This window comes from Equus quagga, chromosome 10, assembly GCF_021613505.1.
Source record: "Equus quagga isolate Etosha38 chromosome 10, UCLA_HA_Equagga_1.0, whole genome shotgun sequence".
Taxonomy (NCBI): domain Eukaryota; kingdom Metazoa; phylum Chordata; class Mammalia; order Perissodactyla; family Equidae; genus Equus; species Equus quagga.
In genome coordinates, this window is record NC_060276.1 from 82,853,986 (window position 1) to 82,869,017 (window position 15,032).

Below are 15,032 nucleotides of genomic sequence, written 5' to 3' on the forward strand. Positions count from 1 at the left end.
TCTATGCCTTCATGTGAATGTAGCAGCTATGCCTATAATGCTTTTGGAAGGCAAAGACCACCAACACTCTCATGTGGAAGCCTGGCAGCCTCCTGGCCCTGAGTCCCATCAGTGGGGTGCTGAGTCACGAAAACAACATGATTGTCTTCCAAATAGACAGAATAATGACTTTTGGGGACAAGTGTGTTTCTACCCCCCACCCTGGTGTGGCACCGACTGTGATGCCCTGTACACAGGGACAATAGTGGAGTCCAGTGCCCTGGGGCTCCGAGGAGACAGCGTTGGGAAGGAGTTGTAAGAGTGTGTGTGACTGCATGTGACACAATGTGTGTCCCTTCTGTCCATGGGTCTCAGGTGGGACTGACCTCACCTCTAATGCACTCTGGTCCTGGTTCAAAGAAGTTTCAGATCCAACAAACGTTTACTGAGCCCCTACAAAGTTCCAAGCCTTTTACTTTATACTTCGACACATTTTATATCATTTAATCTTTAACAATAACCCTTTAAGGTAGGAATTATCTGCATTGTACAGATGAGAAAACAATCGCAAAGAGGTTCATTGATTTGCTCAAGTATATCATACAGCTTTTTTTTTTTTTTTTTTTAAACACTCACACGCTATACTCTTAGCTGAGGCCTGTCTGTGCTGGTTGCTTATCTTACAGTATTTCTTGTCTTCTCTACTTTTGGAGCAGTTGCTCCCCTTATACAAGCCCCCTTCTGTCTTCTCCTTTCACTAGCCCATGTGGGCTTTTCTTTTTTTAATACTGCATTTAATAGCACAAAAAATCACGAATACAAAGAAACTGGCAAAGGTGTTTGTCAATGAGATATCCCTGCCTCCTCCACTTTTCCGCTTTCATACCCATATATGTAATGGGCTACATTTTTATAAACTTTTCTTTTTCCCCCCAAAACATGTAACTGTTATGTGATTGGTCAGTTGAAGCTGAAACACCCATGGAGAAAGATGTTTTACGGTTACAAGGGCACACACCCCCCCCACACCCCCCCTCCCACCCCACACTTTCCCACACAATCTTTTGGAGGAATATAGGATATGTACCAGTGTCAGGATTTCCCTGCTCCTGCCTCGCCCACTCAGAGCATTCCTGCCATTTAATTTTCCTTTAAGGGACTGCTTAGACTAGAGCCTCTTCTCCCACCCCTTCTACTTCTCTTCCAATCAGGACCTGTTAGACACTGGGTACTGTTCAATTCTTACTCTGTCAGGCCCATGGGCCATGCAAGTAGGTCCTTTAAAATCTCGATGCCAGCTGTAGTATGGGTGTCGTCATCTTCCATTACAGGTAGGTCTGTGTGTCACTTCAATAGGCTTGCGTATTCATTTCTTTCACTTTTTCTGACTCATGTTCCAGGACCTGTTTGTGATAGAACAGTAAATACCCTTCACTGTCCAGGACGTCCTTAATACTGGCCTTGGTGATGACAGCATCATCACACTTGAACCACTGGTCCTTGTGGTGCCGGATGAAGCTGGTGTAGTGGCCACTCTCCAAGGTTCCTTGGTGATTAACCACAGCAAACAAGGAATACTTATTCTCGTCGTTTCCACTATTGGTTGGCAGCTGCAACTGTCCATTCATCCTGCTCTCTTTACTCGAGGCCATAAACGGTGTCATATCCAGCTCCAGAGGAAAAGATATGTATGTAGTGATCTTGCGCCTCTGTTTGGCAGAGTGTTCAAACCGTTTGAAATGAAAACAGGCAACAACAGGTAATTTATTCATTGTGAGCTGTTTGGTGGATTCCTGGTAGCTTTGGCAACTACCACATTTGATTTTGGCACTGCTTCCTAAGTGCTCTGGCCTCGTAAACCTTCGCAAACAGTCCGTGAGGGTGGTAATTCCTGGTATGTGGCTTTCCCCATTCACACTGCTCTCCCTCCCTGGGCTCATGGGCCAGAAGGAGGTGCAAGAGCCAGGCAAGTCCAAACTGATGTCCCAGCACGGGTCTATCGTGGTGGAGACACCATGGCAGGCTTGACAGGTGACATCAGACTGCATGCCACCCGTGAAGATTTGGTCTATGATGCAGTTACAGTGGTTGGGATTGTTGGCCGCCTTCCCAGCATCATCACCTTTGCAGTGCCTGTGCAGGACATCTAACGCTGCAATGAGGAACTCATGGGCGTCCTGCTGCCTGTACCCTGCTAAATGACGCGCATGGATCCACACCAGGTGCAGTAATTTATAGGGAACGTGAGGAGATGGGTTTCCAGAATACAACTCTCGAAAAAGCGAAGACATCTCACAGACCAGACACAACTCGGGGCTTGGCATTTCACATCTGTGCCTGTCAGAGAGGAAGAAATCTCTCAGTATCGGAGTATGGGTAAGGGCCTGGACGATGCAGTTCATAAAGCACGTGTTGCCAAGATTGATTAGTCCTCTTAAACCGATGGTAAAGCTGGAGGTGATTCTCCTTCTTCTCGGGTTGTGTCCCAGCAGTTCTAACTCGGGTTTGGTTGTCTCCCAGGTTGGATATTTCTCACCGAGGCCTGGCATTGAACACTGCTGGTGAGAAACCTCAGTTGAGGTGGAGGCTTGTAATTTCAAAGCTTCCCCTTGCTCTTCTTTGGCAATTTGCTCAATGTCTTTGTCATATACATAATCCTTACACATAAAGCAGTATATACCTCCATAATAAAGGTCTACGGCTAAGTTGTGTTGTTTTGTCTCAGCGTGCTCATGAATGTGTTTCTCTGTGAAGCAGCCAAAGAAGACACAGGAAAGGCAAGAGTGGAGTCTGTTCAAATGGGTGCCACACACATGGCAGATGCACGACTTTGCCTTGCTTTTCCTGGTCTCTGGGGTTCCACACCACACGAAGCACTGGTAGATCACCCGCAGTTCCTGCCTCCAGTTCTCTCCCACCTTAAAGCTGTTCACGTGGGAACAGCCTGGTGGACCCACAGTGAAATCCACATCCAGGCATCCGCCCCCAGGGCCGCGCCGGGGCCGGGGCCGGGGCGGGGGCCGTGGCCTAGGCTGCGGCGGGGTACGGAGCCGGGTCTGTGGCCGCGGCCGGGGTCGGCGGCGGGGGGCACGACTGCGCCGCGGAGAGGGATCGGGGGGCCGCGGGGGGTCGGAGGGAAGGGTAGGGGGAGGAACCTCGTCGCTGCTGCCGCCACCGCCGCTCCGCGCTGGGTTCTCATCCTCCAGCTCCTGCTTCGGCTCCCCCTTCGGCTCCTGCTCCGCCTCCCGTACCGGCTCGGGTTCGGGCTCCAGCTTGAGCTCAACCCGGCGGCCCGGACCCTCCGCCGTCTCCACCTTCCCGGCGGCGTCCACCTTCCCCGCCGCCTCCACCTTCTCGGCGGCGTCCACCTTCCCCACCGCCTCCACCTTCCCCTCCACCTTCGCCTCCGCCTCCACCTTCCTCTCCGCCTTCTCCGCCGTCTCCGCCGTCTCCGCCTCCTCTACCTCCTCCGCCTCCACTGGCGGCGGCTCCTCCCCCTGCTCGCAGGGCTCGGGCGGCCACTGGGCGTGGCGGCGCGGGGGCCACGCAGACCTGGGGTGTCCCCCGCCCGGCCTGAGGGAGCGCGGTGGCTGTGGCAGCTGGACCCAAAAGGGACTTTCACTGAAGGAGGCGGCGGCGGAAGCAGGCGACGCCCCCGGGAATCCTCCCGCCGTAGCCCCCTAGCGGAGGCCGCTTCTGCAGCCAGGCCCCGTTTCCTTTAATTCAATATTTCCCAAACTTGCTTGTTCACGAGAATCACGTGGGGAGCGTGTTAAAATTACAGATTCCTCGGCTCCACCCGCAGACCTACTGAATCAGAATCTCGAAGGGAGGCGCTCCGGAACCTGTATCTTTAACTAGGGCCCGAGAGGATTCTTATGATCAGGCAAGTTTGGGAAACACAGCTCTAATTCATTGAGGCTGGCGGGAAGGGGGGCGGGGACCGCGCAGTCTCTTTAAGGCGCTTCCAGTTCTCGGCTCCAATCGCTGCTCTGACCCCCTTCATCGTCTCCTCCCCTCTCCTCGTCCTTCCCTTCGTCTGTGCGGCTTCCCCAGCGCTGTGGGGCTGCGGACGGAGGGGTAGCCTAGTCCAGAAGTGTCTCTGGGGCTGTGAAATGTCCCCTCAGAGGGTGGGTCCTGAGGAGAGCAGTCAGAAGCTGTGATAGGCCATCATCTCTGTGGCTGAGCCTGCCCCCAGCCGTGTCCCAGGCTCCCCTCCCACCCCAGCTTCTGCTCTGCCAGATAAGGATGAAGCCCCAGCTCCATTCTGGGTCAGGCCTGGACCCCAGATCCGGAGGGGCAGAGCTCCCAAGGCCACTGGGCCTAAAGAGTCACGTCCCTTTGCCCATCTTATTGGTGCTCTGCACAGTCTGTGCCTGCTCCTCGCCTCCTGCTCGGGCTCCCAAGGCCACGGGTGGGTTGAGGATTTGGCAGCCAGCCTTCTGGCCCAGCAGACGCTGAGAACTCGGGGGCAGCGGGAGGGACAAGGCACTACAAGGCCATGCCTACAGCTGGCACCTCCCCTATGGCCCAGAGAGGGGCCTGAACTACAGGACACCGCCTCAAGCCCCTGAAGCCCTAGCAGAGGCCCGGGTCGGGCGGCAGGTGGGACTGGGAGGGAAGCAGCTTCGGTCGTGGGGCTGCCAGTGGAGGGAACGGGGGGGCATGGGTCTGAGGACCTCTGGAAGCCCCTGTGCTGAGAGCTGCTGGCAGTGGGCAGCCGCACCACGGAGCCCAAGAGGAGGGAGCCCAGAGCAAGTGGCTCGGGTCTTGGGCACACTGGGGCATGTCGGGAAGCAGCCCCAAGTGCTGGTCCCTGGGAGGGAGTGCTGCCCAGGGCAGGCTTCTGGACCTGGCTCAGAAGTAGAGGCCAGCCAGTGCTCGAGGATGAGGGAGTGTGTTCTAGGAAGAGTCTGGTCCCCGAGTCCTGGGGATGGCTGGCCTTGGCCCAGTACCTACTGCCCAGCTTGTGGGGCTTTGCTGCCTGATTTTACCCTAGCAGAGTTCTCCTTGGTTAGCAGCTGACATCACCCCTCGACCTGACCCTTCCCTCCAGGGAGGGGGGTGACTAGGCCTCCTGGGGTTAGCAGCAGGAGTTGGTTGTCAGGAATCAGGAGCCCTTAGGGAGAATAGGATGTCTGATTCCCATACAGCTGAGGTTCCCAGAGCTGCCCTGGTGCCTCCCCTTCCTAAGCCAACTCTCACTTCAATTCCTTGAAGCACCTCAGCATCCTTCCAGTCAACGCCTGCCCTTTGTGCCTTGCAACCAGAGGAACTGCAACTAGTGCATTCAGTGAAGGAATCTTGCTCCTGCTGCTGCTGCTGAAAATGACTGAGGTCATGGAGTGGGACCAGGGAATGGGAGGTACTCTCATCCCACCTCCACAGAATAACAGACATCAAAGAGACCTAAAGATCTCTGTATACCTGGGACAGTCTACGACTGAAGACTAAGCATGGCGACCTGACTGCCTTACTGATCAACTTCCTGCAGAAGCTCACAGGTCCAGCATGTTCTAGAAGTGGGGGGCTCTGCCATCATTCACTCAACAAATGAGTAGATTCAGCTCCAACCCAGTGCCAGAAGTTGTACTAGGAGCTGTGGACACAGCACTGAACCAAACAAACCTGCTCCAGGGCCAGAATCAAGGCTGGATTCCCCAGAAGGCAGACTAAGGAAGTGTCTAGGTCACCAGCAGAGAAGAGGCACCAAAAACAAAAGAATCAAGAAAAAAATCTCGGAAACAGTTTGACATTTGATTTTTTTTAAAGTAGTCCTCATGGGAAAAGTCAGAATTTTGTTGTACTTCCTTCCATTCATTTCCTGATTGCATGTTGCTTTTGCTCTGAATCACGTGTGGGGGAGTGTCAGCATAATCCTTTTGATGCTTGTGCTTGTATGGGTCTGGATTCAGTCCTGGGCAAATGTCACCATCTCTGCCTCACAAAGACCCCACTGAAGTCTAGCAGGAGGGACTGACCTAAGGAGAGACCCCTCCTCATCGCAGTTGTGGCTCCTAGGGTTGAATACAGCTCTGACCACAAGGTGGCAAAAGAGTATATGACACTTCTTTTTATGTTTGTTTTATATGTTTATATAAAACTATTGGTTTATATCAAAATACTCTCTAAAAATATGTTTTAACGTTGTGCTCCTTCACACATGTTTAGGTTGACATCTAAAATTTTGTATCAGAAATGTCAGCTGAAAAAATAATGTGATTTCTGACAAATATCAATATTCACAAACAAAACTGTTATGTCATGATTTTACATAAAACTGGTGAAACCTAAATCCTTGAGTGATTTGAGAGCCACCATCATCAGTTTTAAAAATTCATAACTGAGCTCCTCTTTGATGGTTGGAAATTGTACATTTTCCCTTTTCTCCCTGAGTTCTTAATTCCATTCTATTCTTCTAACAGAATTTTATCCCAATAATTTATATTTTTGCACTTGAAATGATTTTGTTGATTATCCTATTTCCCTGCAGCAAAAATATGTATGTATTTTGCTATTTAAGTGCCTTTTAAATTTCCTGTGATTCTAAAGCTCTATGTGTTGTTTAAAATTTCACTCTCATTTGAGTTATGACAATTTGTATTAGGATCCGATGGATCAAAACATTATAAATATATTACAAATTTTGATAGGTAATTATTAAACATAAAGACAAAAATTTATTAGTAAGTCTTTTTTGGAAAAAAGTTAGTGGGTGTATCTGTGGATAAATATTGCGTATTTTTAGAATGAGACAGGATTCAGCATCAATTGTCTTCCTATTTTTTGTTTGGTTAAATGTTAGTGCACAGAAGCCTTGTTTATATAAATAAGTAAATGGGAATGGACACTTTGTTTCAGCAATGTCACTTGAGTCTTTGAATTCCTTTGGAGATATATAGGGGGAAATTACACAATGATTTATCTTGAGAATTATTTTTCATGATTTATCAGCTGACAGCTCCGTTGGGTTCCCCTTCAGTTTTATTGGAAGCCATCTCAGTTGCTAAAGGGTTTGATACCTATTCATTTGTTAGAGCAATTTGTTTCTTCTCCACTGACAGCAGGGTTTGGAACTGTTTTTCTGGTGCCCTGAGGATTTACACCACAGGGCAGTGTACGCAGGTAAGATTCAAGTTGGGTAAAAATATGCTTTTCTTTTGTAAAGTGCATAAAGGGCTATTGTAAAAAGGCAGATGGAAAAAGAGAAGCAGCTTGACTCCTCCACCACAAGTGTGTTCTCTGGCAGATCAATTTGAGGAAATATGAAATATGAAATTTGAGGTTGTAGAAATTGATCCCCTTAAAACTCTAAGTGCTGAGGCTGGCCCAGTGGCATAGTGGTTAAGTTCACGTGCTCCGCTTTGGTGGCCCAGGGTTCGCAGGTTCAGATCCCAGGCACAGACGTAGCACCACTCATCAAGCCATGCTGTGGCCACATCCCGCATAAAATAGAGGAAGATTGGCACAGATGTTAGCTCAGAGGCAATCTTCCTCAAGCAAAAAGAGGAAGATTGGCAATGGATGTTAGCTCAGGGCCAATCTTCCTCACCAAAAAAACAACAACAGAAAACCTGTAAGTGCTTATTTACCCCATGGAAACTCTGTCTGTACCCCCAGGGTAATGCACACTCCACTTTTAAGGTTGCTGGTTTATGTTTATAACTATAAAAGTAATGTATACAATATTTGTAGTTTTAAAAATAGGTACAGAAGAGAGCATAACATGAAAAGTTAAAGCCCCTCTCTCCTCTGCCAATCACACCCCATTCTATTCCCCTGGAATAAGTGCTCGTTAACAGTGTCTCGTGTAGCCTTTAAGGGATTTTCTATGCAAATCCAAGCATGTTTTATACATTTATCCTTTTATGAAATATAAATGTGTCTGTAATATACGTACTGACCTACCACTTAGCGGTATATATCAGTCGTCAGGCTGCTTTCTGCAAGTCGATCTGCACATCCAGGGCAATGCCAAGAAAAATTACAATGAGTTTTTGGGGGGAGACTTTTACAAAATTAATATGGAAGAATAAAAGGCATTTCCCCCCTTTCTCATTTCTCCTTTTTTTCTCCCAGAAATAAGGATTTAATGGCTATAGCTGAGTAGCCATCTTGCAACCAAAAAAGTGATTACCTCTGGACCTGTTCTTACATGAGAAAAAAAAAAGCCATATTTTACCAACTCTAAGAAGTACGTCTTTTCATGTTTCAGCATCTCTGAAATCTTTGAATGACAGTTTAGGATTGTATCTGGCAGCATTTTTTTCTTTCTTAGTGGCACATAAAATAGTGGTGTGTCTTACAGTTAATACTGTCTTTGAATCAATGTAACACTTGAAACGTCATCCTGTTTGAGCCTTTGTTATTTGGGCCCCAGTTACGTGTAGCTGAATACAATTCCTAAGAGATAGCAGGCTTTCTGTTTCACTCCTACTCAAGTCCCAAGTCCTCACCCCGGCCTTTAAAGCCCTACACAATCTGGCCTTGGTCACTTAGACCTTGCCTGAAACAAACTAGATTTGCTGCTGTCCTTGAGTAAGCTAGGCTGGCTCCTGCTTCCAGGCCTATGCCCTTATTGTTTTCTCTGCTTGAAAACTCTTCTCCTGGAAATCCTCATGGCGTTCTCCCTCACTTCTTCAGACCCCTGCTTAAATGTCACCTTACCTCAGAGTCTTTCCTTGACCTCTATATAAAATAACACCCCATCCTTGCTTTATTTATCTTCAAAACACTATCACCACATGATGTATTAAATATTACACACACATGCACACACACGTAAAATTACCATAATGTAAACTCCATGAGAGTAAGATGTTCAGTATTCTATTCCCAATGCCTCTTTAGCACTTAATACATACTTCTATATTTGTGCAATAAAGAAATGACTGCTTTTCATCATGAGTGAGGTCAACCATATTTTCGTGTTTATTGGTCATTTTGTATTGCCTTTATTTGTGAACTGCCTGTTCACATCTTTTGCCTACTTTTCTTTTGGGTTCTTATTAACCATAATAATAAGTAACACATATAGCACTTGAAGTATGTCAAGAGTTGTTCTATTAAATTGCTTAATCCTCGCTACAACATGAAGAAGTAGGTGCTGTTACGATCTCCATCTTATAGGTGAGAAAACTGAGGCAGAGAGAGATTGAGTGGCACCCAAGGTCACACAGCTAGTAAATGATGAACCTGGAATTCAAACCCAGCAGTCAGAATCTAGAGTTTGGTCTCTTAACTACTAAAGTATGAGCCCTTTGTCTGTCATGGTCTAGTATCTATATCTATATACATATAGATATAGATATCCACAAGAGGAGGGTGAGGACAGAGATGCAGGAAGGGATCAGATCCCCTGGAGCCTTGTAGACCACTGTGTAGAATTTGAATATTATCCCAATTGCAATTGGAATCATTTAGGGGGTTTAGCAAGGGAATGACATGATATGATTTATGATTTACATACAATAATTATAATCAAATAATGATAATAGTAACTAACATTTATTGATTGTTTATGATATGCCAGGCACTATTTTATAAGTACTTTACTAAGTTATTTAAACCTCATAACACCCTGATGAGGTAGATCCCAGTATTATTCTTACTATACAAATGAAACTGAGGCACAAAAACATCAAGTACCTTGAATTTGCTAATTCTTACTCTCTGCTTCTATCCCTGTTCCTACTCAGACCTACTATCGACAATGAGATGTCTAACATCTTCTTTGCCCGGGTCCCCTGAGGTCCCACTAGTGGTCTGCAAGTCTTCACTGGGCTAAAGAAAGGGAAATGGCAAGTCCACTCAGCACCAGGGCCCTTAGGTCTTGGAGCTGGTCAGTGGGAAGACCCATCCCATTTGAACCATGCCAAGGTGCCCTAAGCTCGGGAATAGCTAGCTTGCAGACCCATTCATGATGACCAAAGTAACCAGCTTACCAGCCCATGCTTGCCATTAGAGCAAGACAAGGCCTTGCCCTCTGCATTCCCATAGCCATACCAGCAACCAGGAACTGGCTCATTAGGATCCACCACAGGCTTCCAGGAGATGCCAGGCCTATAGAGGGAAGCAGCAAGCTTACTGGTGTGGAAGGGGCAGAGAATGGAGGAGCTCAAGGCCTCCTTCAAGCACACATCTTGCCATGGGTAGCCTGTACCCATGTGATTCCAATGGCCTGGGCCCTTCTCTAGCTGAAAGAAAGGAAAGGCTCACAGACAGAGCAAAGTCATGCTTGTGAGGGATGAAAACAAAGCTGTAGGTTACACCGCATCATATCCTAACCAGCCATCTTCCCAGTTTTCACCACATATTGCCTCCGGGAGTCTGTTTGATAGCCTCCCTCTGTCTTCAGCAACTCTGACTATACCCCTTTAGACTGCTTCCCCATTTGACCTACACTTTTGATTCTCTTTACCTGTCTGCTTCATAACATGAGTGCTGATTAGCCTCCTGAGTGCTGGCACAGCATCTGGCCAACTACCCATCTTACCCCAGCCTTTTAGGAAAACCCTGGAATCCCAAAATCTGTGTCCAATGCTGGAGATTGGCCCTGTGGGATATGGCATGGCCCTGGGCCTGAGCTAAGAGGCACAATGAAGAACAAATTCTCAAATTTTAATCACCAAAATGTGGACTCTAACTTCTTGTACTTCCTGTCCTAAAAGTGTCTCTATGAAATTTGAATGGTGAGAAGGGTAGATGTTGTTATATTGTACCAACACTGGTAGTTAAAAATCCTAATCAGGGGTCAGCCCGGTGGCGTAGGTTAAGTTCTCAAGCTCCACTTCAGCGGCCCAGGGTTCATGGGTTCAGATCACAGGCTCAGACCTACACACTGCTCATCAAGCCATGCTATGGTGGCATCCCACATATAAAATAGAGGAAGATTGGCACAGATGTTAGCTCAGCAACAATATTCCTCAAGCAAAAAGAGGAAGATGGGCAACAAATGTTAGCTCAGGACCAACCTTCCTCACCACAAAAAAAATACTACTCACACTTTTTATTCTTTTTCAAAATCTTATCTCTTATATTATTTTACAGTCGTGTACCACATAACAACGTTTCAGTTGACAAAAGACTGCATATATGACAGGGGTTCCATAAGATTAGTACCATACAGCCTGGGTGTGTAGTAGGCTCTGGCATCTAGATTTGTGTACTCTCTATGATATTCACACAATGATGAAATCACCTAACAACACGTTTCTCAGAATGTGTGCCCGTCGTTAAGCGACACATGACTGTATTTTTCTTTATTTTTACTGAAATGTATTTGACATATAACATTGTGTAAATTTAAGGTGTGCAACATGTTGATTTGATACATTTATATATTGTAATATGATTGCCATTGTGGTGATAGTTAGCACCTCTATCATGTCACATAATTATCATTTTTGTGGTAGGAATACTTAATATCTAGTCTCTTAGCAAGCTTGGTGATTGTAATATAGCATTATTTTCTATATTGACTATACTATGCATTAGGTCTCTAGTGCTTATTTACTACTAGTTGCAAGTGAATCTTATTCCTTTTAAAACCACAAAAATCAATATAGCAAAAATTACATACAATTTTGAAATTAATAGAGGGAAATTTAGTAATGTCTAACAAAATTACATATGTATACACTATTTGACTCAGTAATCCCACTTCTAGGAATCTAACCCAAAGATACACCAGCAAAAGTACAAACTGACATATGCAGAAGGTCATTCATTGCAACACCATATTCATTCAACATTCATTGCAACAAAAGACTGGGGAAAAAACAACAAATGTCCACCAGTAGGGGGCCAGTTGAATAAATTATAGTCGAGTCATAAAATGGAAAGCTGGAAAAAAAAATTTAATAAAATAAAATAGAATACTATGGAATTAGATAGATTTCTATATAATTAGGAGTAATATCTAGGATATATTATTAAGGGGAAAAACAAAGTATAGAACATCTTATATTGTATACCACCTTTTGTGTAAGAAAGTTGGAGAAACACAAATATTTACAGCAACATTATGAACTTATGATTTATTTTTCTCTCTCTAAAAAATAAATATTTCCTAGCTCTTTCCTCTGAAAACACATAGCAGCAATAGCAACCTAGTAGCAATGAGTGTGTCTAATGCCCAGACTGTGGTCTCTAAATATCATTTCTTATCAAGAGGAGCCAATCCTCCTTGAAGAAATAATTGTTTACCGGTCTGTAGCGGTAAATGTACAAAATGAACCTAGGACATCTTGTTTTGCCAAAAAGCAGGGGAGGTATCAAAGACTAATGTAGTCCAGTCAAAAGAACATGGGATCCAAAGTGAAAGGGAGTTTCCCCTTGCCTATATTGAGACAATTAGAGCATTAAAAAAATCTGCAATTAATCAAGCATTAAATGTATAAAGTACATGATTTTATAATGACTTTAAAAAACATTGGTCATCCCTGGTTGATGCTAGGGCGCCAAATTATTATTGTAAAAATTAGTTAAGGAAAAAATCAAGAATTTATCCCACCCTTCCTGTGTGAACTGTATTTCAGGGTAATCAAATAGTTAATGATAGTCTTCTTTATGCAACAATTCCAGATAGAAAATGCAGAAGGAATGATGCAATTAGTATTTCACCACTTACAATCCCTAATGAAATAATAAATCTAGGCTACAGTTTCTCAACCTCAGCACTATTGACGTTTGGGGCTAGATAATTCTTTGTTTGGTGGCTGTTCTATGCATTGTAGGATATTTAGCAGCATCTCTGGCCCCTTCTCACTAAATGCCATTAGCACACACACCCCCAGTTGTGACAATCAACAATATCTTCAGACATTGTCAAATGTCCCCTGCAGGGGGACGTAAAATCATCTCTGGTTGAGAATCACTAATTTAGGACAATGATCGTGAATGGATAAAAAAAGATTAGGGAAAATGATAGTGGGGAACTTTGCAATGGAGGGATCGCACTAATAACAGCTGAACCCACTGGTCCATTTTAGCATCACTAAGATATTACACAATATCGTATGCAGCTAGATATTATGTGCCTCCTGATGTGACAGAATAGGAAGCATACAGCACCACCTAGGATATATTGATGCCAGAAATAAACACTGAACTTTAATCAAGTGTCAAGCTATAACTCCAAGTTTATGGTGAATATAGGAGATAGAAGAACAAGTTTAATGTCACCACTAGGAAAAAATCGGCCAAATCCAGAATGTGGAATATTTTATAGGAAGAATTACTTGTTTTCTTCAATGATAAATGGCATTTAAAAGGGGATGAGGAAAAGAAAAATGGGAAACTTACTGATTCTTTTCCAGCTTTATTGAGGTATGATTGACAAATAAAAATTGTATGTATTTAAGCTGTACAACGTGATGTCTTGGTATACATATACGTTGTGAAGTGATTGCCACAATGGAGCTAATTAACATATCCATCACCTCACCTAGTTACCTTTTTTTATGTGAGAACAATTAAGATTTACTCTTAGCGAATGTCAAGTATACCGTACAGTATTATTAACTATATTCACTATGCTGTACGTTAGAACTCCAGAACTTATTCATCCTGCATAATGAAACTTTGTACCCCTTGACCAACATTTCTCCGCTTCCCCCTCCCCCAAGCCCCTTGTAACCACCATTCTATTCTCTGCTTCTATGAGTTGGACTTTTTTAGATTCCACATATAAGTAATATGCAGTGTTTGTCTTTCTGTGTCTGGCTTAGGAAATTTATGGGTTTTTTAAAGAGACTTAAGAGAAATAAATAAATGCAATGTTACATTTGGTTTGGATCCTATTTTAGAAAAGATCAACTTTAAAAACACTTCTTGAAACAATCATGGAAACTTGAATATGCACTAGTATTGAATTACATTAAGGAATTATTGTTAATTAGTCAATTGTGATAATGTCATTGTGGTTATGTAAAAATAGTATTTTTCTGTTAGAGATGCATACACGTTGAGTGAGATAATATATCTAGGATTTGACTTAAGAGACTCCAACAAACCTTAGAGTGGGGAGAATAAATGAAAAAAGATTGGGAAAATGTTGAAAGTTGTTGATGCTGAGTAAAGAGGATTCATTCTACTAATCTCTCTACTCTTGTGTATGTTTAAATTTTTCCATAATAAAATGAAATTTAAAAACAAAGCAAGTGAGACTTCTGCTTATGGAAAGAAGTAGTAGATGTACCTCTCTATTCCTCCTGCTATGTACAGTTAAAAACTCTGGACATTGTATATAAAACAAACAGAAGAAGGCTCTAGAAAGTAGACAAAAGCAGCAGACTGGTTATAGACCTCAGAACCCAAGCAATGACACAGCAGTGAGTTCCCTGAGGTTTTGTTTTGTTTTGCCTTGCCTAATATATCCTAGACTGAGTGCTGGAGGAGCTGAAAACCTAGAAACATCAATGGACATAGGCAAAAATACACAGCGCCAAGAAAAGCCTGCTCTCTCTAGGCAAAGGACCACAAAACGGGCAACCTTGCAAGACAGAAAAGTTTTAGATACTAACCGCTCTCTTCCAATCAAACACCACAGAAAAAATTGCAGCACCACCCATACCAACAAAGGCCAAGTGGAGAACTTAGATTTCCACCCTTGGCAGGACGTGATAAAGAGCAAAACCCCTCCTGCTGGGACAGTGTCAGAAAAGAGCAAATTGGGAGCCAGAACTTTCATTCCTCCTGGACAGTAACAAGCCCCCTCTGGCATAGTGTCAGTGGAGAATACATGGGAAGCCTGGAATTCATGCCCACTTGGTGATAATAAGGGGTCCCTCCTCTTCTCCCACTGGGGTGGTGTCAGAGGAGTCCCAGTGGAGAATCAGCACTTTCACTACCATCCAGCAGTAACAAGCATCTCCCCCCAAACTGTGGCATCAGTGGGGGTCATGAAAGGAACTATAACAAGGCATCCCTGCTCCTCTCAGCCAGGGTGGTATCAGCAGAGGCATGGAGGAGAGCCTGAACTCCCACCTTGCCAAGCAGTAATGAGGAGACCCTCCCCCCCAGGTATCAATGAAGGCTGAATGAGGAACCTG

At 44.6% G+C, this 15,032-nt stretch overlaps 1 protein-coding gene across 1 annotated transcript in view; it reads right to left on the reverse strand.

Annotated features, from left to right (window-relative positions):
- Positions 1–436: 436 nt before the first annotated feature.
- USP27X (ubiquitin specific peptidase 27 X-linked) overlaps positions 437–15,032 on the reverse strand; it is a 52,944-nt gene continuing 38,348 nt past the window's right edge. Inside the window, exons 4-5 of the mRNA XM_046672874.1 lie at positions 9,924–10,175; positions 437–3,659 (exon numbers count right to left, since the gene is read on the reverse strand). Of these exons, the coding sequence (XP_046528830.1) occupies positions 1,329–3,659; positions 9,924–10,175 (2,583 nt within the window). The 3' untranslated portion in view covers positions 437–1,328. The remainder of the gene's footprint in view (positions 3,660–9,923; positions 10,176–15,032) is intronic.